Genomic DNA, 20,117 nt, shown 5'->3' on the forward strand with positions numbered 1-20,117 from the left:
TGCTATAACAATATAATATGGGTGAATATGATAAATAATATAATTCAGATAAGATATTCAATAAGCATAGAACCACTTGGGATACGTCTAAAACGGAAATTAAAACAGACTCTTTAGTTCTAGTGGGTGGACTTTATTTGCGAATTTCTCACTGGAACTTATAACTTAAATAAAAAAATTATGATTATAAGGGAGGGTTATGGTGGGCCATACATACAGATGTGTTGTGTAGTAATTTGAACTTTTATGGGGGCAACTATGCGTGCTACTACTGCAGAGAGCGCTGCAACAGCAGTGCCAACAAAATGGTTAACAGACTCGCAGCCAGGCCGGAGACGCCGCTGTAGCAGCCCATGTTGACCGAGGCGACGATGTAGCGCCATTCATCTGGCGTCTGGCAGGCATCCTGCGTACAGGACGTAGTATTCAGAGAGCCCGGCTGGACAGACAAATAGAGAGGTGGACACTGTGTGATTGTGTAGTAGCCACCGCAGGCATTCGACAAATCATACGAGTAGCTATTGCCGTTGATCTGCACACAGCTCTGATCCACGCCATTGTTGGTGGAAGTGCTGGAGTTCTGCTGTGGCCACTCGTAGGTGCGCGACGAACAGATGGTAAAGGCGCCTCCGTTCTGGGACTGAATGGTCACCACACGGTTGGTGCCTGCACCGAAGAAATAGTTGGATGCAACGCGATAAAAGTTAATTTTACCGGGACGCACGTATTGGTACATCTGGTCAGTGCCCCAGCTTGTGGTATACCACATAGCGCCACATCGCGGGTTGATAATGCGACGAGGTACTGCAAAAGAGTATAACTTAAATATTAGCATCGGATTGAAAGCAATCTCAAGGGCCGAACACTTACTCTTCACTATACGCCTGGCCACGGGTCCAGCTGATGCGGCCACGGTGCTGCCCGTCATCAGAGAGAACAGATCCTTCGTCGGGTCCCGCACAAAGTTGGAGAAGCGCTGAATATTACCACCACCATAGTAGATGAAGCGCAGATCGGGGATCTGCTCGTATATGTACTGCAGCTCAGTTGTCGCGTAGTTCGAATCGCCGTCGTTCACGTTCGCTTGATTCGGTATTATCAGTGCCACCAGGGAGCGACCGCCAACACTCGAGTTGGTCTGCTCGCCATTCAAAAGCGTTTGGGTTAGGTTTTGAATCGTGCGTAGAACATTCGGTAGATTGAAGCCTTGTTGTACTGCAATTAAAATATTCCTGTTAGGTTTGATCTGGGGACTCAAGTGAATTGCAAACTCACGATTCGACTGTACGGTGGCATTCCATTGTTGGTAAACATCAGTCACATAGTTCGTGGTGTTCACTATGATCGAGCCATCAAAAGCAGATAACAAGGTCACAGAACTGGCATAGGGATGTATGTTCAGCTGCTGCAGAACGTATCTGGGGAAAGAGAAGACAAATGAGAACTTGTGCTGGAGGGAGCTATCCACAATGCTTACGCTACGTAATCCGCAATAGCACTGTACTGCCAGGTAGTATCCAGGAATACAAACAAATTCGTCATGGGTGTGATAATATCCGACAGATCCTGAGTGTTGCTGGCCGTACAGGAGACATCGTTCAAAGATTGAGCTGTGCGTGGATAATATAAAATGTAAAAGAGAGTGCTGGTGTTGCGGGTAAGGCGCAAAAGGAGGAGAATATCAGAGTAGCTGAGGAAGACTGGAGGAAAGCTAAACAGTGTCTAAATTATTACTAAATCTAGAGCTGAAGCTAAATACTTTAGGAACAGCTTGAAAATAAGTTCAAGGAGCTGAGCATTGATTTTCGGAAGTTGGGAAGGAAACTGAAATGACGTCCTAAGGCAAAGTCTAGTTTTCCCAAGTGGTTCGACGACATATAGATATAAAAGTAAATGCTACTTACGCACATAGGTGACAAGCGAGAGGGCCGCCGTTTGAGCGAACTCCGCAATCGCTGGCGGCTGAATGGTGACACGCAGCTGCATTCCCTTATCGAGCACCTGGGCAAAGGCGCTCGTCTGTGCCTGCATTTCAGCTGTGGGCGCCACATTGGGGAACTGCTGCTGGCGACTGCAGGCCTGAATACCAGAGCTCAGCACACCAGTCGAGGAGTAGTACATGCGCAGCAACTGCGAGAGCTTCAAGCTCGACGCCTGGGTGCGCCAACTGTTAATGTTCTTGGCTATGATGAGGCCGTCTAGACCGCCACGAATCTCGGCATCAGTTGCTTCCAAATTGTTGCGCTGCGACAGGAAATACCAGTGCGGTAGCACTGTATCATTCCAACCACCTGTGGCGCCCACAGTGGCCGCATTATTAGGGGAAACTGGCACTTGGACGAGCGTCACCTCTGCCAGATCGCCGGCAAGCGTGGCTGCCCAGCGATTGTCCACGTAGGAGGTACCCGTTTGAGACTGAGTGCGGCCACGTCTGGCGAGTTGCAGCAGCGTATTCACCGGGACATTTTGCTGCTGCAATCCAGTTGCGACACCTGCTATTAGACTGCCCGCAGAGACGGTGCCCCATGGCGTGCGCACGACTCCATCTTCCACAGGACACTGGCTTTGACCCTCGGTACCCGCATAGGCCCAATCCGTTTCGTAGTCCAGCTCGCCCATCTGCACATAGTTGGAACCAGAACGCGTACGCTTTGGCTTGATATCTAGCCACTCGGCATCCCCTAGGAAATTGCTGCTGGCATCTTTTTTGAGAGCACGCGGCAAACGCTGAGCGCGATACTGGGAGAGCTGTCCGCACACGGTGTTCTCATCGCCTCGCTGCCTCGTATCGAAGGTACTGGAGAGCATGAAGTGCAGGGAACAGCGCTCCGTGCTGGTAAGCGAGCTGTTTGGAAAGTTGTTAGCATTGCCGGGCAGCAGGCTAGATAGCAAAATTCGTAGTTTGGGAAACTGGAAGCCCGTTGGACTGTAGGGTATCACCCCACTCACGGGAGTAACACCCGGTGCTCGTCTGATGCCGTCCTGGCGGAAACGATGCAGCAGAGCAACGGCTAGGGTGCGAATATCCACCTGATACCCCGTTGCCGTATAGCTCTGCTCGACCTTTTCAATGAGCGAGATCAAAGTGTCCATGTTGGATGGTAGGCGATTGTCTCGGTTCATGAAATACGACGTATTATAACATTCGATCAGTGAGGGTGGGATCTGTAGTTGGGCATTCTCCTGTGCTTGCACTGAGCCAATAGCCATGAGGAACCCCAGGCAGAGGCAGACAGCGGCTGCCTTGAATTGTGCAACTAGCATGCCGTGGCTCCTTCTTAGTTTCGTTTATCAAATGGGTTCGTTAAGGGGCAGCTGAAAGTAGGTTAATGTTAAAAATTTCAATTAAAACAGGTAGGTTGGAATAAGTGAGATGTATACCCCTTATTTTTGAATAGAGAGAGTATAAATCACAGCCTGGCGGTATTGCCTGAAATTGTAGAAATTTGAGTATAAATCAAGCATTTAGAACACGTTCGGGCAGGTTAGTGCGAACTATCGTTCTCTAGCTTCTGTTCGAGATTCTGTCCACGTTTAGTTACAAAACGATATATCACTTATCGAACTGGCCGTGGCCCAAAAAAAAAAAAAAAATACTATAATAAATGCTTCAAGCCACGTTGAGTCAGCGTCCGAATGGCTTATGCCTGTCCCCACACAGATAAGAGCTCTCGCCCATTGTATCCACTGCGTACAGGCTGGGCCTTATCGCCAGCCCCAGCCCCAACCCCAGCCCCAGTTCCAGCCAACAATTACTCGTGTTTGATTTACGCGCAAGTGTAAACTTTGTTATCCTTATCACAATGCAAACATTTACACACAGTCAACGGCTTTTCGGGTTTTCAGTTGTCTGAGTTGGTGCGCCGTTCGGTTGCAGGTGCAAGAATATTGATCAGATCTGATCATTACTTTTTTATCTGAGTAAATTCATTAGTGTCACTTGTGATAGCCCCACTCCGACTGGAGATATCTGAGTAAAGAAGAATCTTTGAAAATGACTGAGAATATTTTAAAGTTCTCGAGTGTAGAACTTGATAATAATTGGAAATTATGTAAAGCTCTTTGGTATATGTGGATAATCATAAATTAGTTAGTTCAGCTTAAAAGAGTGAGTGCCCCTGAATTGAATCCAAAACAGTTTCTTATATGAAATAATCCAGTCGAGGCAGGATTGCTAATCGGTAAATGATATCTTTCATTGATGTGTCACTTCCTGTTAAAATCGAAATTTACGAGGCTTTGTCAACTTTGTGGATTCTACATCAATCCAAGCAGGGAAATGTCAGTAAAAGTAGAATATATATATTTTGCTATATATTCCTTCTATATAAAAGGAAGCTGATGTCATGTCTGACGCACAGTAATATACTTTTTATCGACAGAAATATAAAATTCATATTATAAAACACTATAAGGGCATGAGTCAAAACGCCTTGATATGCCGTTTATATACACACATAGGCACACACAATATCTGTTATCAATTTATTATCAGTTGCACAGAAAGAATTTATTCGTAATGCCATAGATTGGCACAGTTAGTTGGTTGGTTTTATGGTAAAAACTCGCTCAGCTATTCGTATAATGCCCCGAGTATCGCTACAAGCGCGTGAGTCAGCTGGAATACCAAAACCATGGGCCTTGTAACGGAACTGCCTATTGCACAAGTTCCAGATAATAGTTGGTATGAACACACATTTATGTATATACACATAATTTTTATACTACACCCAACTGCGATTTTTCATAAGATAAGATAACATTTAATTGCTTAGTTTAAAACAGTTTTTTAAAATGGGGCGTTTTTTATGCGGGTAAATTTGTAGAAGTTTTTTCACTTATTTAATTTTAAAAGAAAGACGTATTTTCATTATTTTACACAATATATTGGCTCACAAATTTGGACTTATAGTTGTTCTTATATATATATTATATATATATATATATTTTTTTTTTTTGCACAACCGGAGAAGTGCTTTTCGGTTTTACCTTATTCCACCTGTTAAACTATTCGTACTGATTGCTCGGTTTTGGCCGCACAGGTGCCTAACCCATACGAGGAAAAGCGACGACGAGTGTTGTAATCTCCGCAAAGTGCTTATCTTTATTTCCCTCACTACAAATATTACTGATAAGATTTCAGACATTTGGACGGAGTGAATAATGCACAAAGCAGCGAATGTTGTGCAAAACATTAACAAAAATAATGAATTATATACATGTGTTTGTGTATGCTTTGAGTATAATTGTGTAATTTTTAATATTAAAACATTTCTCGCCAATTAAACTTAATATAGGTCATCTTTCGTATTTTGATGAACACTTATCGAGTATTTAGAAACAAAATATCTATCTACTCATTTTATGGATTTTCAAAGTGCGCGCTAAAACTTTCCAGGGCTGCCTTACGCCTGCTCCACACGCTTATAAAATAAAATCTATCGATATATTTACTATCAAACAATTTAGATACCATTTGACAGTGCAAGAAAATAATCAATATTGCAAAATGTAAATAAAATTGAGTAAATTATTAAACAAAATCACAAAATTATGTTTAACGTTGCAGGGGAAAACACAGGACGGCACAGCAGGATGCTATCTTCGTTGCATTCATGGAAAGACATCCCATCATAGCCAAAAACTACTACAAAGGCGACAAATTGGCCAGTGAAGCCGCTTGGCAAAGATTAAGCAAGGAGCTAAACAGTGTGGGACCACCAGTTAAAGAGGCCGCCGAATGGAAGCGGGTAAGTTGGGTAGCACACATAAACTTAACTTGAATACTGACATGCAATTATCTGTAGGTTTGGAAGGATTGGAAAAGCTGCATACGGAAGAAAATAGCTAATAACAGGCTGGAGCCAAATGGTACGGGGAAAAGTTCTCTGTACCAGGATACGCTCACCCCTCTGGAGGATGCCGTGGCAACTATTACAGATCTGTATGAGATGGCAGACATTATTGTTGAGTCACAGCCGAAGGCTAAGTTGCGCCTCCAAGACATCAAACCAGATCAGGATGAGGACGCATCCGATAATGGTAAGATCGGCTCCCTTTCGACGATTGGCCAGAAAATAAACTAATTAAACTCTAGAGGACGATGAACAAGAAGATGATGATGACGCTGCGTCTGCAGAGTCTATCAGCGTGCGTGATCTCGGTGTCAAGGTGGAGCAGCAGCTTCATCAGCAAAATTCCTCAGCCAAGAAGCGAAAACTCGACCATGAGAATCTTAATGGATCAGGAAGTGGAGCTGGCTTCAGTGGCACTACCGTGCTCCTAGACATAGCCAAGGAGCTGAGAGAGCTAAACAGACAAACACGATTGAATGCCCAGCGTACCGAAGCGAATACAGAAGCTCTTTTGGCAATGGGCACGCAAATTTCAGATCTAATGCAACAGCAGCTGAAAGAACGTAAGCGTCTCAATGCCATAATGGAGAAGTTTGTGCTCAAGATGGAAACAACCGACTAGAAGTAGCTAGATATATGTATATAGCACTATAAATTAGTTTAACAATAAATATTGTAATCAGCAAATTTAAAATGTGTGAATTAGCTTTAAATTTTTAGTTTTTAGCAAATCTTGCTTTCACAATTGTAAATAATGTAAATATGCTTTTCATTCAAAAATATATTTAAATATATCTAAAACTCAAATTCTCTCAATCGATAGGAAAATTGAGATTGTAAAGATCATCATTCTATGTCCATTATAAATTTACTGCAGACCATTTAAAGCTTCTGATAAGGCAGACACTGGCGGTAAATTTAAATAGAGTCATAAGAGTCATCGATAACGCTTTTTTTAATTTAAACAATTTAGTTTGCCTGTTAATTATAATCCGATAAAGAGGAATAGCTTAGCAATACAGTTTAGAACATACATTTGAATATACTAACATACACAAAGCTATAAAAAAAAATGGGTTTTTTTATTTCATAATCGATGAATACTTGAAGGTATATATTAACTTGGCGAATTAACTGAGCAGACTTACCCTAATTTACACATGAAAGCGAAACGATCTATCGATTAATTGTGGCGGCGCACCGACAGTCAATAATGGGAAGTTGTAATAAAAAACTTCCACCACTATATACAAAACAGCGCCAAATGTTGCACATAAGTCTATAATTTAAATTTAAAACCAATTTTACTGCAACATAAATAAAATATTTGAGCTTAAGAAGCAACATGAACGCCACCTTGCACGTCCGTGTATGTAAATTGGGCGAAAAAAACCAAATTGAGGAGCTCCGTGAGCTGATCAAGAAAACGAGCGTAAAGGAGGTAAGAAGGGAGTCTTCAATATCAATAAGTTCGTAAAAGATAATTTGTTGCTTCCATTAATTATCAAATCAACAGCTAACTGCAGTTTTAAACGCCCGACTGCCTAAAAAGGATTTCATTAATTTTTGGAATTATCTTCTACTCGCCTACGATGGCAACAGCGTCGATACGCAGGAGAAGCGTTTCGCCTGTGTTCGCTGCTTTTTAGATGGATTGCGCACTGTGGAGATGGGCTACAAGCTAAGCGTGGACCTGATAACGCGTCTCTGTCAGGACTTAAACACCTATACATCAGATCAGCTGAATTGGATTATCGAGCACTGTATGGATGATATGCGAGCCGGCGATGCCAAGTGCGTAGCGTGGAAAGATTTGTTGCCAGAGACGTTGCTCGTGCTCTCCGTCAAGCCACGCCTCATTATTAATGACATCGCCATGACGGGGCAGGAGTTTAGAGATAACACTATTCGTAATTTGAGCACTATGCGCTGGCCCATTACTATTCTGACGCCCATTGCCGATATGTTTTGGTTGGTTCTATCATTTCTATCCTATTGCTTTTGGTCTTAACTTGATAATTACAATATTTTGCCTTGCAGTATGCTAAAGCTCAGCCCTAGTGAGCGTTTGACTGTGCTAAATAAGTTTGCAGGCGCCCTGCAGGAATTGTCACCCATGGAGCTGCCTGCGCTGTGCTACCAACTCTTTTCCATGTGCACAAGCGCTGCACAGCTTATTATCCCTCTATTATCGCTGGAAAAGTATTTTCATAAAAACTATTATAAGCAGTTGTTTTCGGATATGTGCAGCAATTCAACAGACTTTGATAGCATCGGTGCGTATTCATAATTCCTCTCGCTTTCTTTATACTAAGTCCTTTTTTATAGATGCCTACTCTGACAAGGAGCTGCGCGAGGCGGAGGAGACTGTGCTACATCATTTGAACTATTGCACTATGTACTTGCTTAGCGAGCAGCAAATAGCGATTATGCTTAGAGTAAGCTGCATATTATATCATGTATACCACAAATTAACCAATTCGTGACCATACTTAGAACTTTCTACATATGCCTGATGTCATTCTAACTCCATTTATGCTCAGCGCTATCATCTCCATGACAGCTGTTAATCGTGATCCAGAATCTGCGCGCTTCTCCAGCTGTATACTGTTGCCTTTTCTTCGCAATGTCATTCGCAACAACGAAGAGGAACAAACGTTGGCTCAGTATTCAGTTTGGTGCCGAGATACGCTCCAGCGCAAACATGTAGATATGCTGCAGGTTTTTACAGTGCTCATTGACCAAAATAAAGATGGCAAGGATGTAGTCACTCCCGGATTGGTTAATTTGGCTTTTACGTTGCTTAAAGCGCACAATGCACCTAAGCTGAATACATTGGCCATTACGTTCTTGACCAAGTTCATAAGACGACGTTTTATGTTTGGCCAGGGAATAATCAAACGTATAGCCGAGTGGATGGTCGTGGATCAGGAGCAGAATCAGTTCTCTGGTGACTAACTTTTTGATATATATACAATGTCTTACTTATTTTTAAGCCTTTATAGAATGCTTAACCATGCTAAGTGTTGCGGACACATACACTGTCTCCGAGTGTTTGGAAACAATTACAACTGTAATGGAAGATTTTCTGTGGGTCAGTCAATTTATTTTTACGCACTATTATCACACTAAATATTTCTGTTTGTTTTAGCTACCCGGGGAGCAATCCATGCGCATGATGAACTTTATATTGCCGCTGCTAAAGCTTTCAAATCGCGTGCGGGATGCGCTGATTGAAGTGCTACGCAAAGCCATGACCAAGTATGTTCCATACAATATATTCACATACTATTTCACTATATGTACATTCATTTGTTGGCTTCCAGGGACTACAGAACACGTCGCATGGCTATTTTTGGTTATTGCATGATTCTCAAACAGCTGAACAACAGTAACTCGGCTCGACAGTCTCAAAATGCCAGCAGCTTTTGCACCCAGCACAGCATTTCTGGGTACTCCATGATGACTCAAAGCTCATTTGCCACACGCAGCAATCCACAGCGCAATTTCGATATGCTGACAATGGAGATCATTGGAATACTGCGCAGCTGTTTTGAACAGCAATTGGGCATACGATGCACACTTTACGAGAGTAAGTAGACGCCGGTATGCAGAGACACTTCACTTAATGACGGCCTTCCTCATTTTCAGATCTTCAGCGTGCAGTGGAGCTGAATGCCAAGTTGGTGCCTCATGTGCTGCAGTTTGTCGATTTTCATTTCCGTGGATTCTTCGACACGCCGTCTGCAGATCAGTCCGCAGATGATTTGGACACCGACTTTGCTATAAACTACGATCGTTTAGTGATTGTTAAGGATGAACAATTGGATATAAAAGATAATCTAGGATGTTTAGTGCAGTTTGTGGCCCATTGCTTAGCCATTTTTGAACGCGGTCCTTTCGGCTGCGATGTGAGGGAAATGCAGCGACTGCTGACGATTTGCACGCAGCGTTTGGTAACAAATAGACTACCTTTAGAAGACATAGTGAGTATCTGTTATCATTTAATGCTTAAAGCTTGTATTCCACTGTTCATTTTCCCTAGGCCCCGCCAGCTACTCCTTTGAAATGTGCTCGGATTCAGCAGCAGCTGAATTTAATTGAAGGTTTAATTGCTCACTCGCTGCTTAGTTCTAAAGCAGGCAACGATGCATTGCGACAGCTGCTACCGTTATTCAAACAGCATCAGAGGCTGATTAAGGATCTAGGTGCCTTGTCAGACACTTCAAAGAAAGTACAAAAGCAAGCAAAACCCAATGATAGTAATGCGACCGTTAATCTGAGCGTGAATGCAGCCAAGTTGAAGCAAATGTGCACACAGCCGAAAAATATTTGGGATCTGGCTATTATTGAAAAGTTACTGCATGTGCTACATGAGTGGGTTATCATACATCTTTGTATATATTTCTAATATCTAATATCTATATTTGAATATCTATTTTTTCCATTTAGCGATCATGTACCCTATGCAAGTGCAGCAAACGCCGCTCCTCTGCGCAGCTATGAGCCGCTCGTGCGTTACGTCCTGGAAATTACGGCACAGAAAGTGCAAGGGATTCGCGAGGAACCTGATTATAAGCAGCTCTCCTACAGCAAGCGCACTTTAAAGCTGCTGACAGACATTACTAAAGTCATATATGAGCGCTGTATTCAACGGCTGTCCGAGCTTTGGCAAGACTTTGATGTGGAGAGCGCTGTGCTTGCGGCCAAGTGTTTTATGCAATGCGTTCGTACGGCCCACGAGACATATGGCAGACGTTTTAAAGAGTTCCTTAAAGGTTTTGGTGAGCATGAGCTGCATACAAATTATTTTCGTGTATTTATTAACTTCGTCTAACGTTTCACAGATATGGCAGTTGTTAATAAGAGCAAGGAAGTCACTTATGTGCTGCAAGATGTGCTCGTGAAGTATATGAAAGAGGATATCAACACGGATAGCAGTAGCAACAAGCTGCCTGTTTATTTGCTAGAGGCGCTGGAGCTGTTTTATGATCATATAAACTATGGAGAGCGTGCAACAATAGACTCGTACACTTGGCTTCTAGACTTTTGTCAAACGTACGAGCTGCAGAATCCAGAGATGGGCCTGTTGCATCGAATGCTCTTTACTCAGCGACAGAAGACGCATTCCGGTCCGTTCTTCGACGCAGTAGCTAGGCAGCTGGGTAAAGTACTGGGCTGGCAAAACGATGACAACGTTTCCGAGCAGTCCGACCTGGGCTTAAAGTCTCTCAATATGAGCACAACAGCCACTTGTTTACAGTATCTATATGCAGCAATCCAGAAGCAGTTAGAAGATGTGGAATACTTTGTTATCAAAGCGAACAATTTAAGCTATAAATGCAACATAGTGCCCGAATCCGATCGCATCTATTGGCGTGGTAATCTAGACTCATTGGAGGGTTCCATTTGTGCTCAGCTAATACTTATAACACGCACCTTGCTGGAAATTACAAATGTGTGCATTCCCTTAGGAAATCATATGGATGGACTGATGAAGCTGCTTATTCAGCATTATACGTGCCTCAAAAATTTGGCCAGGCACTATCTGGGCAGCAGCTCCGGGAAAAGCAACAAGTGAGTGCAGATTCTCAATTCGCGATAGTTACCTTGAAACACAACTCTTTTCAGGTTTGAGCAGCTGGTACGCAACGTTGGCAAACCTTTGCCCGCAAATATCTATCAGCTCATATCGTATGTGGAGTACAATATTTTGGATGAACAGCCTCATCAGACAGCTACAAAACGCAAGCCTCAGGCAGAGCGAGCCAAGGTGCTGCGCGAGACACGATTCATACCGAAAGTTATATTGGCTATTGAGAATTTCAATAAGCACATTATATTGTTGTCAAAGAAGTTCAAAAGCTATGATCGGCTGGCGAATTATTTGCACTTTGGTGCTGTGCGGGATTTCAATATACAATCGGGTGACTTGAGAGCTGTTATTGAACGTACCTATTCGCACAGCAGCCAGATTGAGGTGTCCGATAGCAATTTGGATGCTGACGAAGAGCATACTAACAGCGATGATGCATTGCCTGTAGAGGAAGATGAGGTGGATGATGATGACCAACAAGAACCGGAGCAGGAGCCAGAGCAAGCGCCGAAGAGAAAGCAGAAACAGCAAAAGGTACAGGAGGAAGAGAAGGAGCCGTCCAAAAAGCAACAGGAAACCACTCGCAAAAATCAGCGCAGGCGACGTGTAGATGCGGCGGAGGAGTCTCAACCAAAACGTAGGCGTGGACGCCCTGGCAAGGAGGAGTCCTAATGCGGACGGACGACTCGCATATCCATTTAAGTTTTTAACTTGTGTTTTTATGTACTTTCGCGCAAATTTGATGCCCGCACGCAATAGAGCAACTGCTGCGGATCCGGGTCCATCATTTTATTGCACTTGAAAACTTAATTAGGCCAAAATGCGGTGTGAACGCCTATTTTCTGCTATATTTTTTGTAACGTGTTTCATCTCTGCAGCTGTGCGAGATTTTTATTACATGCATCAAATGTAATTTGTTACCAAATTTGATGTGTTTCTATCTTCTTCAAAACGGCATAAATAAAAGAAAGCTGGCCGAATGGGAGGGGTTGGGAGTTGGATTTGTGGGGGTTGCAACTGCTGTTTCTGATGGTCTGCCACCTTTTCTTTTTTTTTTTTTTTTTTTTTTTTTTTTTTGAGTTGCTGCCCCATCATTTAAATGCGTGTCAGGTTTTATGGTCAGGTAACTTTTGACTCAAATGTAGCATAGTATACTACATATTAAACGGAACTACTTGTTGGTTTAATTTGTGGAATTGTGCATCCCCGTCCGCTTTGCTCATTGGGTGTCAAGGGTCACCGCGCTTCAGTGCAGCACGCAAGGCAGTCGAGGGGGTTGGATTTAGACTATTTGTTTCCTTATTTTATATGGGCACATGGTTAACATCGAGTAGTTTAGGAAACCGCATCCACTGGAACAGAAATGCTGCCTTTTGTCATTGGAGTACATTTGCTTTGTTCTTTCATCACTAATGCGAGTTGCACTGATTAGTTCGGAAAATGGGTAAGTTTTCAAGTATTCATTGATTTCCTATAACAATAAATGTTACCGCAATCTATTTATATTTCATTTGGTTTAAGCATTCCATTCACTAAAAAAAATCGAATAGATTTTGACTCTTATTTTTGGAATTGCCTACATGGGACAAATTAGACAATTTATAGAAATTTGGGAGAAAAAAACGATTAGTGTTAAATAATGTCAGTCTAGATATCATATTAGGGATTAACTAACGTTACTGTGGCTCAGTACAATAAGAATAATAGAGACCTTCTTTGCAGTAATAATTTCACAGTTTGGACAAATTTTGAATGTAGCGCTGTTTCGATAGAGGCGTTATTGCTAATATATATGTATTTATTTGTAGTAACGAACATGGTTTTTAGCTTTCTTTAAAAGACTTTTCCCTCGCTTGTATGTTAAACATATATTTGAGTATTCCCTATCAAATTTTCCTAAAATTCAACTGTGATTTTCTGCCCTTACTTTAAATGCCCCCATTCATAGAGCTGATTTTATCACCCCCTAATCACAATCGCGTGTTTGCTTCGTTAGTAAAATGAAAAGCTGAAATTTACATTTGGAAAAACATAAATATTTTGTTTTTCTTTTAAATATTCGTATTGTTCTCTCTATGTTTTATGACAATTTTGTACTTTTTGAATTGTTAACAAGTTTAGCGCCTGGTCAAGTGTTTGATTTGCTCTCTTTGTCTATCTCTCTCCCTCTCTCTCTCTCTCTATCCCCTCTAAATTTATTATTCAAATTTTCAGAGTTGATTTGTCTGCATTTATTATTAAACATTACAGGCAAGGCGCGATTTACGCATTGTTTATAATTCACTTAAAACTACATAAATTTTACTTTACATGCAAGCCGCGCTCACGTGCCCCAATGCCAAATGGCCGTGTGCGGGCCTGTGCGTTAAGTTTCCAATGGATAGAAAGACACAAATGTATCTACACGCTTTGTCGTCAAAGCGAGCTGAGCCAAGTATTAAGTCTCGTCACTAGACACCTCGTTTTAATTCAATCAAAAGAGCAGCGCTCGACTTGGCGAATATTTAGTCGATCGCTCGGGCGCAACGAGAACGCTTCACTCTCGCTTTCAGTTGAATATACATATATAACTATAGATCAGTGCTGCAGTCTCGTTCAGTTATATATAATTCGTGCTTCAGTCTCATTCAGCCGATTGTCTGCCTCCCAAGATGTTCGCTGATCGCAGCTCAAATTTATTGCTGCTGCTGCTAATGTTGGCTCTGTGTCACTGGAGCAGCGCCAAATTGCGTGAGTAGAGTGCAATGGGGAAATACATCTGGGAAATTCCGAATTGCTGTAGGTCGAACGTATTAGCCAGCTAAGCAGTCATCAATCAGTCAATCAAACAGCTCTAGCCAGGCATTGAGCTCTCAATTAAAATGCAATGCAATTTATAGGTGTGTCTAAGTCAGGGAAAGTCACAACTTTTCAATGTGGAAGGTGCTATAATAAAATAAAATCAATAAATCGTAGATTAATAACATAAATACAATATATATCAACAAATATATATATACATATTTACATATATTTTGTTTATATTTGGCTACTAAACTTTAATGCCTAATAAACTAAAAATTCTTCTTAATTATAATTAAAATTCATTTAAAAAACTAATTTTTTGTTAATAAACTAATATAATTCAAAATCAAAAACATATATTTTTAATTACTGATTATTATCCAAGCTGGATCCAATCAAAGCCCAGATCTTCGAAGTTGTTTCAGTGATTTGTTTTAATGAAATTACATATTTCATATGGCGAGCTCTAAAAAAATTTATAATTTCAATTCCCAAGTTCTGAAGTTAATAGAGAATTTTGTAAATATACACATTCTATTATATGCCTTTCATTACATACCTAATTTTATAATCTTAATTTCATCAAGAGTACAAAGTAATATATTTCAAAACATATTCGCATAAATTATTAGCTTAATCTAAGCTCTTTTTTTTTTCATTTTACGATTTTAACGTTATAATAGAGACTATTGCTGTATTACTCATATAGTCTGAGCCGTATAAGCATACTGACGGACCACCAGTCTGCCATCAGAAGGGCTACTGACCTGAGTCAAGTCAAAGCCACGATTTCAGCAATATCAGTTCGTCGATTGCAGCTGTTGCGCATATTAATTATGCTCAGCTAAAGTATACAACAAATTAGACGCCACATATGAAGCTTATATATACATATATGTATATAGTGTATGATATTGTAGTAGTAAATAAAATTGCAACGCAGCAAGTACTTCTGTTGAAGGTTGCACGTTTTGGACCAAGGTCGATATTTTAACCAGTTTTAAATCAACTTCCGCACTTTTTTATGTGCTTACTATTTGTAGCTTCTAGTATAACGCCCTGTGCTCGGAATGATCCCCAGCTGGAACGCTGCATCATCAATGCCGTCTACCGTCTGCGACCTTTGCTGGTGCATGGCAATCTAGGAGATGGCTATCGAACGCCCCCGTTGGAGCCACTGCAACTGGACAACATTGAGCTGGGCCGCAGCAGCCAGTTCCAGGCAACATTTTCGGAGCTGGAGGCAACTGGTGGTAGCAATTTTATAATCGATCGCATTATGTGAGTGTTATGAATAATTTGAGAAGCATTGGTATCTATGTGACACCTTATTTAGAGCCAAGCCGGAGGACATCTCCTATGATCTGTGGATAACGCTGCCTCGCATTGACTTCCAAGGCAAATACTCTATGCGACTGAATCTGCTGCTCTTGGACATTCAGGGCAAAGGCAACATGCGTGGATATTGCGGTTTGTGTCAGGAAATGGGATAGTAAACTCCAAGACTTATACTCGCATTTTTCTGATAGATAATGCCAAGGCGTCTGTCAAAATGCGCGGCACACGCTATTTGAGGCACGGTTTGGAGTACGTCAAGTTCACCAAGATGACCATGAGAATACAGTTCAAGGACTTTAAGCTGCAGCTGGACAATCTCTTCAACGGAGATCGCATTTTGGGTACGGTAGGCAACACCCTGATCAACGACAATCAGGACCTGTACCTCAATGAGATTGTGCCAGGCCTGGAGCGTGGATTGTCTAAGAAGTTTTTGGATGTGGCTAATGAAATTTTGGCCACGGCGACTTTCGACGAAATGTTTCCGCCCGGCCGTACGATCATAAATCCCATACATTTTCCCAATCCGAGCACAAACTCTGGATCTGGACCGGGTCCAGCCATATTTGAGCCGACTTTCACCTCGCGGAATCCCGCAGGTGGTATTTTGGATGAACTGCCTCCTTGGGGTCACAATCAGCGACCCAAGCAACTGTCTAAGAATCCGGGAGGCGGAATCTTTGGCGAGGTAACACCCGGAGGAGGCATCATCGATCCCAGATTGAATCTGGACAGTTAGTTGATATTTATTTTGTTATGTTAGAATTGCATTTCAGCAAATAAATTTGTTGTTATTTTATTTTCAATTGAAAACAAAAACATAATTTGATTAATTGTGGATGCAACGATTCACAGATTGCTCCGAGTGTACTTATAGATTCATTCAAATCTACCAAGAATTCAATTTAAACTGTGCTCAGAAATAATTTGGCTTAGAAGAATGCGATTTTGTCACCTGAATTTTGGGTACAGTTGTCTCCTACCCCAGCGCTAATTTGGCTAAGAGCGCTTAATGTCTTACTCCATTTGCTCGGCCTGGTCGGGAGCGAGGCTTGGCAAACTTTTTAATCCACCGCAAAGCTTGAACAGTTTTGCATATTAAGCGCAAACTTTGCGACGGTACAGCACCAGGGGGACACTTTAAGGGCACACCCACACACACGCACAGCTGGTTTTACACCTGTTCATTGGGCATAGGGGCAAGCCACGGGGAGGGCTGCCCGCCTCTGTGATTAATCACCGGCAGCGACAAAGATGAATTTACAAAGATTTTGCCAGATGCAAAGTTTTTTTTTTGTATATATAGGCTTTTTTATTTTCGTTAACTTTCCCGTTGGGCAGTTAATTGTGTTAGCTTCAGATGGACCCAGGTCCAGATTGAGAGAGAAAGGAAAAAAGTGTTGGGCGTACGCTAATTAAATTCATGTGACGCAGCTGTCGGTGCAAAAAGCATTATCGACTTTTAGGCGCAGAATATATCAAATGAAAATGTTTTTGATGTAAACACAGCTCGAGCAGCGGCAGCAACAGCAGCGTTTGCTCTCAAGCTGGCCTCAAAGGAAACCCTTGGCAACGGCCATTTTTGGCCAAGTCCTGCTGCTAGTGACGCTGCTGCTTCTTCCTTTTAGGACAAAGTGTCGCCGACATTAATTTCATTTATTAATTTTTAACTACGCCCACGCAACGAAATAAAAGCAACTTGATAAATGGGCGGACGAAAAATTTCAAATCTTTCGCGTGGCACATTTTACTTTTTTCTTTCGTTTTCTTTTCTTATTTTTTATTTTTACTCTCGTCTTTCTTTTGTGCCTCTCCCCCAAATTTCGTTGGCGCTTCCTTTTTCCTTTTTGTTGTTAATTTTTTTTAATTCTTTGCTTTTCACTTGAAAGGCGTTCCAAATGTGAAGATGCGCCGCGGTCCGCTAATGTCCTTTCTTTTATCATTAAGTAGACAGCGTGGGCGACTGCGAGTTGAACTTGTGGTTGGGGTTGGGGTCGGGGTTGGGTCGTGGCCAGTAGGCGTGGCAAGCGGCCATCAAGGCATTGTACGCACTGGGGTTGTCCCAGTACCTACGCAGGTATTTGGCGGCCATTAAGCTGTCGGCTTAAAGTTCTAAGGTTGCGCCGATGTTACAAAGTAGATAACGATAACGAAAATAACATATAATAGATATGATAGAACGAAGAAGAAGCATCAGAAATTGTGAAGCACAAAATTGATATTTTAATAATGAATAAATGCTGCGAGCAATTAAAATTAAATATTTATATGCTGCATACGTTAACTTGCCAAAAAAAAAAAAAAAAAAAAAAAAAAAAAAAAAAAAAAAATGAAAGAGACAAGGAAAAACAGCTTAAAATAAAAAAAAATAAATTGCAAGGTCTTAGCTAGACCTAATATTCCGTGCCACTAGTAGTAGTAGTATCAAATCTCATTCAGTGCGTACTGAATGAGATTTGATATATATACAGAATAAAGTATATATGAACTGTTTTTAGGCATAATATTTATTCACGAACTGTATATTCAGTTGAGTTGATAATATGAAGTATGTTCATATATTCCCATACAAATGGACTTAATGCTTTAATTTGCTTACAAATATATTTTTCTCTCTATGCAATTTATTGACAGAGAGAGATCAGAAGAGTGTCAAGTTACAAAAATTGAAAAATTGATTTTTTTTAAGATATATGAATAGTAAATAAACTATTTTAGTTAATAAAACCAAAGAACTATAACCAAATACTCAAGACTATTCAGTAAAAAGTAAAGTTTCTATTTAAGATTTTTTCTTTATTAAGATAATCATTACGATATGGATATTATCATTGTCCTAGTCCTAATACAGGATTGTATGTAGGTTTTCGTATAGTAAGTTTATACCCAGCAAGCTGTGCTAAAAATTATGAAGCTTATTTCCGGTTCCAGTGAAACCTTTATTATTTTACAAAACACACATCAAAATCCAAGAATTTTTGGATATAACACACCGTGTTCCTTCTGTTCGATTAGGCATTGAACATTGATTATTATATTTTATATATCGTATAGTAATACTGTAAATTTCTGATAATGCGCACCTGCCTGCAGCGCTTCTTCTGCCCCAACAAGCCTGTTTCTAGTACGGGTGTCCGTTCCACCTTTGTCTACCCGAACGGAGGCACCTATAAAGGGTATTGGCTGCGCAACAAGAATCATGACTGGGGAGTGAAAACCACGGCGGAGCGCACCGCTAGCTACTACGCGCAGAAGAAGCAGCCGGAGGGACAGCTTGTTTATAATGGCACATGGTCACATAACAAGCGCCAAGGCGCCGGCTCGATGGTGCGCAAACGCGGCACAGATCTGCAAACCGTGTACAATGGCCAGTGGTACGACGATATGAAATGCGGCGAGGGCAAACACTTCTATTCGGATGGCTGTGTGTACTTTGGACGCTGGCTTCGGAATCGTCGGCATGGCATGGGCATTCAGTGGTACGCCGATGGCAGCATCTATCTGGGCGAATGGGAAGCAGACTTCAAACACGGCCTGGGCGTTTACTTCTATGGTGAGTAGAATATCATTCAACAACAATCCTGATGAAGAGTAAGTATTCCCTTTTTATCCACATGCAGCTAATGGCAATCGCTATGAGGGTCACTTTGCACGGGGCCTTAAGAACGGCGAGGGCGTCTTCTATCACATGCACACGGGTCAAATCCAGAAGGGGGTCTGGGAGAATGACAATGCCAAGACGTCGGTTATACAGGATGAGCCCTATATCCGATGCAATGATGCAGCTACGCCCTATCCGATACCACCAATTCAACTCAAGTATCCCAACGAGATTATGTGCGAGCTTTTCAATCGCTACAGGCCCTTCGCTGAAAAGCCCCGGCGCCGCTTCAATGATAAGGTCAGCCTTGAGTTCGTCCATCACCAGCGACAATTTGCATCCTTTGAGGAACGCATGGCCACACCCACACGGCTGGATCTGTATCCCAATGCGGGCTTTGTGTGTACCTGCAGTTGCAAAATCTTGTGAGAAATAGTAAAAGGAAAACATTTCAGTCTGTTTTGCAAATTCAATCTATGGTTAAGATCCATCATTAAAGTCGTCGATTGATAAAGCTTTGAGACTAATTCTTTTGGGTTACAAGCACCAAACAAATCATATTATAAACCCACATGTAAGAGGGTGTTTGTGTCTGTGAAGTACAGGCACCTGGTTTGGTCAGCTCGGGTCGTTCGGCCTGCTTTTGTCAGCTTTTGTTGCCCCCAAAATATTTCATATGCAAATTTTTGGGCAGCACTAAGGAAACACTCTTCATACGAATATTCAATTTAATAAAGGATAATTTTTGTTGTTGGGACTTGTAATTTTTTTTTTTTTTATTATTATTCTAACTCAAGTGGTTTTTGATTGAATAGAACGTGTGAGAAAAGTTAACATAAGCTGTTGATTGCAAATTGCAATTGATGTGAATTGATTGGGAGCTGAACCTTTTTTTTAGCTAGGCAAACAAAAAAGAGTTTTATTTACATCTATTGCGAAAACT

At 41.5% G+C, this 20,117-nt stretch overlaps 5 protein-coding genes across 9 annotated transcripts; 4 read left to right on the plus strand and 1 right to left on the minus strand.

Annotated features, from left to right (window-relative positions):
• Nucleotides 1-112: 112 nt before the first annotated feature.
• LOC108617172 (uncharacterized) lies at nucleotides 113-5,145 on the minus strand. Of its 2 annotated transcripts, XM_089469476.1 has the most exons (7): nucleotides 4,990-5,068; nucleotides 3,382-3,430; nucleotides 1,905-3,315; nucleotides 1,478-1,610; nucleotides 1,276-1,418; nucleotides 871-1,215; nucleotides 113-804 (listed from the first exon to the last, which is right to left on the minus strand). In XM_089469476.1, the coding sequence occupies exons 3-7, from the start codon at nucleotides 3,262-3,264 to the stop codon at nucleotides 269-271; spliced, it is 2,517 nt and encodes an 838-aa protein (XP_089325602.1). In that variant the 5' UTR covers nucleotides 3,265-3,315; nucleotides 3,382-3,430; nucleotides 4,990-5,068; the 3' UTR covers nucleotides 113-268. The 2 variants fall into 2 exon arrangements, with proteins under 2 accessions (XP_089325602.1, XP_017868370.1); XM_018012881.2 differs by lacking the exon at nucleotides 3,382-3,430 and having other exon boundaries at nucleotides 4,990-5,145.
• LOC108617174 (uncharacterized) lies at nucleotides 4,552-6,656 on the plus strand. 2 transcript variants are annotated; one of them, XM_089469481.1, is made up of 4 exons: nucleotides 4,552-4,684; nucleotides 5,570-5,750; nucleotides 5,808-6,042; nucleotides 6,098-6,656. In XM_089469481.1, the coding sequence occupies exons 1-4, from the start codon at nucleotides 4,635-4,637 to the stop codon at nucleotides 6,475-6,477; spliced, it is 846 nt and encodes a 281-aa protein (XP_089325607.1). In that variant the 5' UTR covers nucleotides 4,552-4,634; the 3' UTR covers nucleotides 6,478-6,656. The 2 variants fall into 2 exon arrangements, with proteins under 2 accessions (XP_089325607.1, XP_017868373.1); XM_018012884.2 differs by lacking the exon at nucleotides 4,552-4,684 and adding an exon at nucleotides 5,355-5,511.
• Nucleotides 6,657-6,920: 264 nt separating this feature from the next.
• FANCI (Fanconi anemia complementation group I) lies at nucleotides 6,921-12,376 on the plus strand. Its single transcript, XM_018012880.2, has 13 exons — nucleotides 6,921-7,296; nucleotides 7,372-7,826; nucleotides 7,896-8,131; nucleotides 8,184-8,293; nucleotides 8,352-8,805; nucleotides 8,861-8,949; nucleotides 9,007-9,116; nucleotides 9,182-9,447; nucleotides 9,507-9,841; nucleotides 9,901-10,232; nucleotides 10,308-10,639; nucleotides 10,703-11,432; nucleotides 11,487-12,376. The coding sequence occupies exons 1-13, from the start codon at nucleotides 7,201-7,203 to the stop codon at nucleotides 12,121-12,123; spliced, it is 4,182 nt and encodes a 1,393-aa protein (XP_017868369.1). The 5' UTR covers nucleotides 6,921-7,200; the 3' UTR covers nucleotides 12,124-12,376.
• A 180-nt stretch (nucleotides 12,377-12,556) lies between these two features.
• Jhbp10 (Juvenile hormone binding protein 10) lies at nucleotides 12,557-16,379 on the plus strand. Of its 3 annotated transcripts, none has more exons than XM_089469480.1 (4): nucleotides 12,557-12,895; nucleotides 15,279-15,516; nucleotides 15,572-15,705; nucleotides 15,765-16,379. In XM_089469480.1, exons 1-4 carry the CDS (start codon nucleotides 12,892-12,894, stop codon nucleotides 16,310-16,312), a joined length of 924 nt encoding a protein of 307 aa, XP_089325606.1. In that variant the 5' UTR covers nucleotides 12,557-12,891; the 3' UTR covers nucleotides 16,313-16,379. The 3 variants fall into 3 exon arrangements, with proteins under 3 accessions (XP_089325606.1, XP_017868371.1, XP_089325605.1); XM_018012882.2 differs by lacking the exon at nucleotides 12,557-12,895 and adding an exon at nucleotides 13,841-14,181; XM_089469479.1 differs by lacking the exon at nucleotides 12,557-12,895 and adding an exon at nucleotides 14,789-14,830 and having other exon boundaries at nucleotides 14,919-15,516.
• A 2,068-nt stretch (nucleotides 16,380-18,447) lies between these two features.
• LOC108615092 (uncharacterized) lies at nucleotides 18,448-19,688 on the plus strand. Its single transcript, XM_018009332.2, has 2 exons — nucleotides 18,448-19,126; nucleotides 19,194-19,688. The coding sequence occupies exons 1-2, from the start codon at nucleotides 18,649-18,651 to the stop codon at nucleotides 19,601-19,603; spliced, it is 888 nt and encodes a 295-aa protein (XP_017864821.1). The 5' UTR covers nucleotides 18,448-18,648; the 3' UTR covers nucleotides 19,604-19,688.
• Nucleotides 19,689-20,117: the final 429 nt, after the last annotated feature.

This window comes from Drosophila arizonae, chromosome 5 (genome assembly GCF_054131065.1).
Source record: "Drosophila arizonae isolate 15081-1271.41 chromosome 5, UAZ_ARI_1.0, whole genome shotgun sequence".
Taxonomy (NCBI): domain Eukaryota; kingdom Metazoa; phylum Arthropoda; class Insecta; order Diptera; family Drosophilidae; genus Drosophila; species Drosophila arizonae.

Bases quoted from the DNA above. Each gene is read 5' to 3' on its own strand.
- LOC108617172 (XM_018012881.2), bottom strand. From the start codon at position 3,264: ATGCTAGTTGCACAATTCAAGGCAGCCGCTGTCTGCCTCTGCCTGGGG. The intron at 1,611-1,904 runs GTAAGTAGCATT...ATCCACGCACAG, and splicing joins CTCGCTTGTCACCTATGTGC to CTCAATCTTTGAACGATGTC. The intron at 805-870 runs GTAAGTGTTCGG...ACTCTTTTGCAG, and splicing joins GGCCAGGCGTATAGTGAAGA to TACCTCGTCGCATTATCAAC.
- LOC108617174 (XM_089469481.1), top strand. From the start codon at position 4,635: ATGGGCCTTGTAACGGAACTGCCTATTGCACAAGTTCCAGATAATAGT. The intron at 4,685-5,569 runs GTATGAACACAC...TTAACGTTGCAG, and splicing joins CAAGTTCCAGATAATAGTTG to GGGAAAACACAGGACGGCAC. The intron at 6,043-6,097 runs GTAAGATCGGCT...ATTAAACTCTAG, and splicing joins TGAGGACGCATCCGATAATG to AGGACGATGAACAAGAAGAT.
- FANCI (XM_018012880.2), top strand. From the start codon at position 7,201: ATGAACGCCACCTTGCACGTCCGTGTATGTAAATTGGGCGAAAAAAAC. The intron at 8,132-8,183 runs GTGCGTATTCAT...CCTTTTTTATAG, and splicing joins AACAGACTTTGATAGCATCG to ATGCCTACTCTGACAAGGAG. The intron at 10,640-10,702 runs GTGAGCATGAGC...AACGTTTCACAG, and splicing joins AGAGTTCCTTAAAGGTTTTG to ATATGGCAGTTGTTAATAAG.
- Jhbp10 (XM_018012882.2), top strand. From the start codon at position 14,103: ATGTTCGCTGATCGCAGCTCAAATTTATTGCTGCTGCTGCTAATGTTG. The intron at 15,517-15,571 runs GTGAGTGTTATG...CACCTTATTTAG, and splicing joins TTTATAATCGATCGCATTAT to AGCCAAGCCGGAGGACATCT. The intron at 15,706-15,764 runs GTTTGTGTCAGG...TTTTTCTGATAG, and splicing joins CAACATGCGTGGATATTGCG to ATAATGCCAAGGCGTCTGTC.
- LOC108615092 (XM_018009332.2), top strand. From the start codon at position 18,649: ATGCGCACCTGCCTGCAGCGCTTCTTCTGCCCCAACAAGCCTGTTTCT. The intron at 19,127-19,193 runs GTGAGTAGAATA...ATCCACATGCAG, and splicing joins CCTGGGCGTTTACTTCTATG to CTAATGGCAATCGCTATGAG.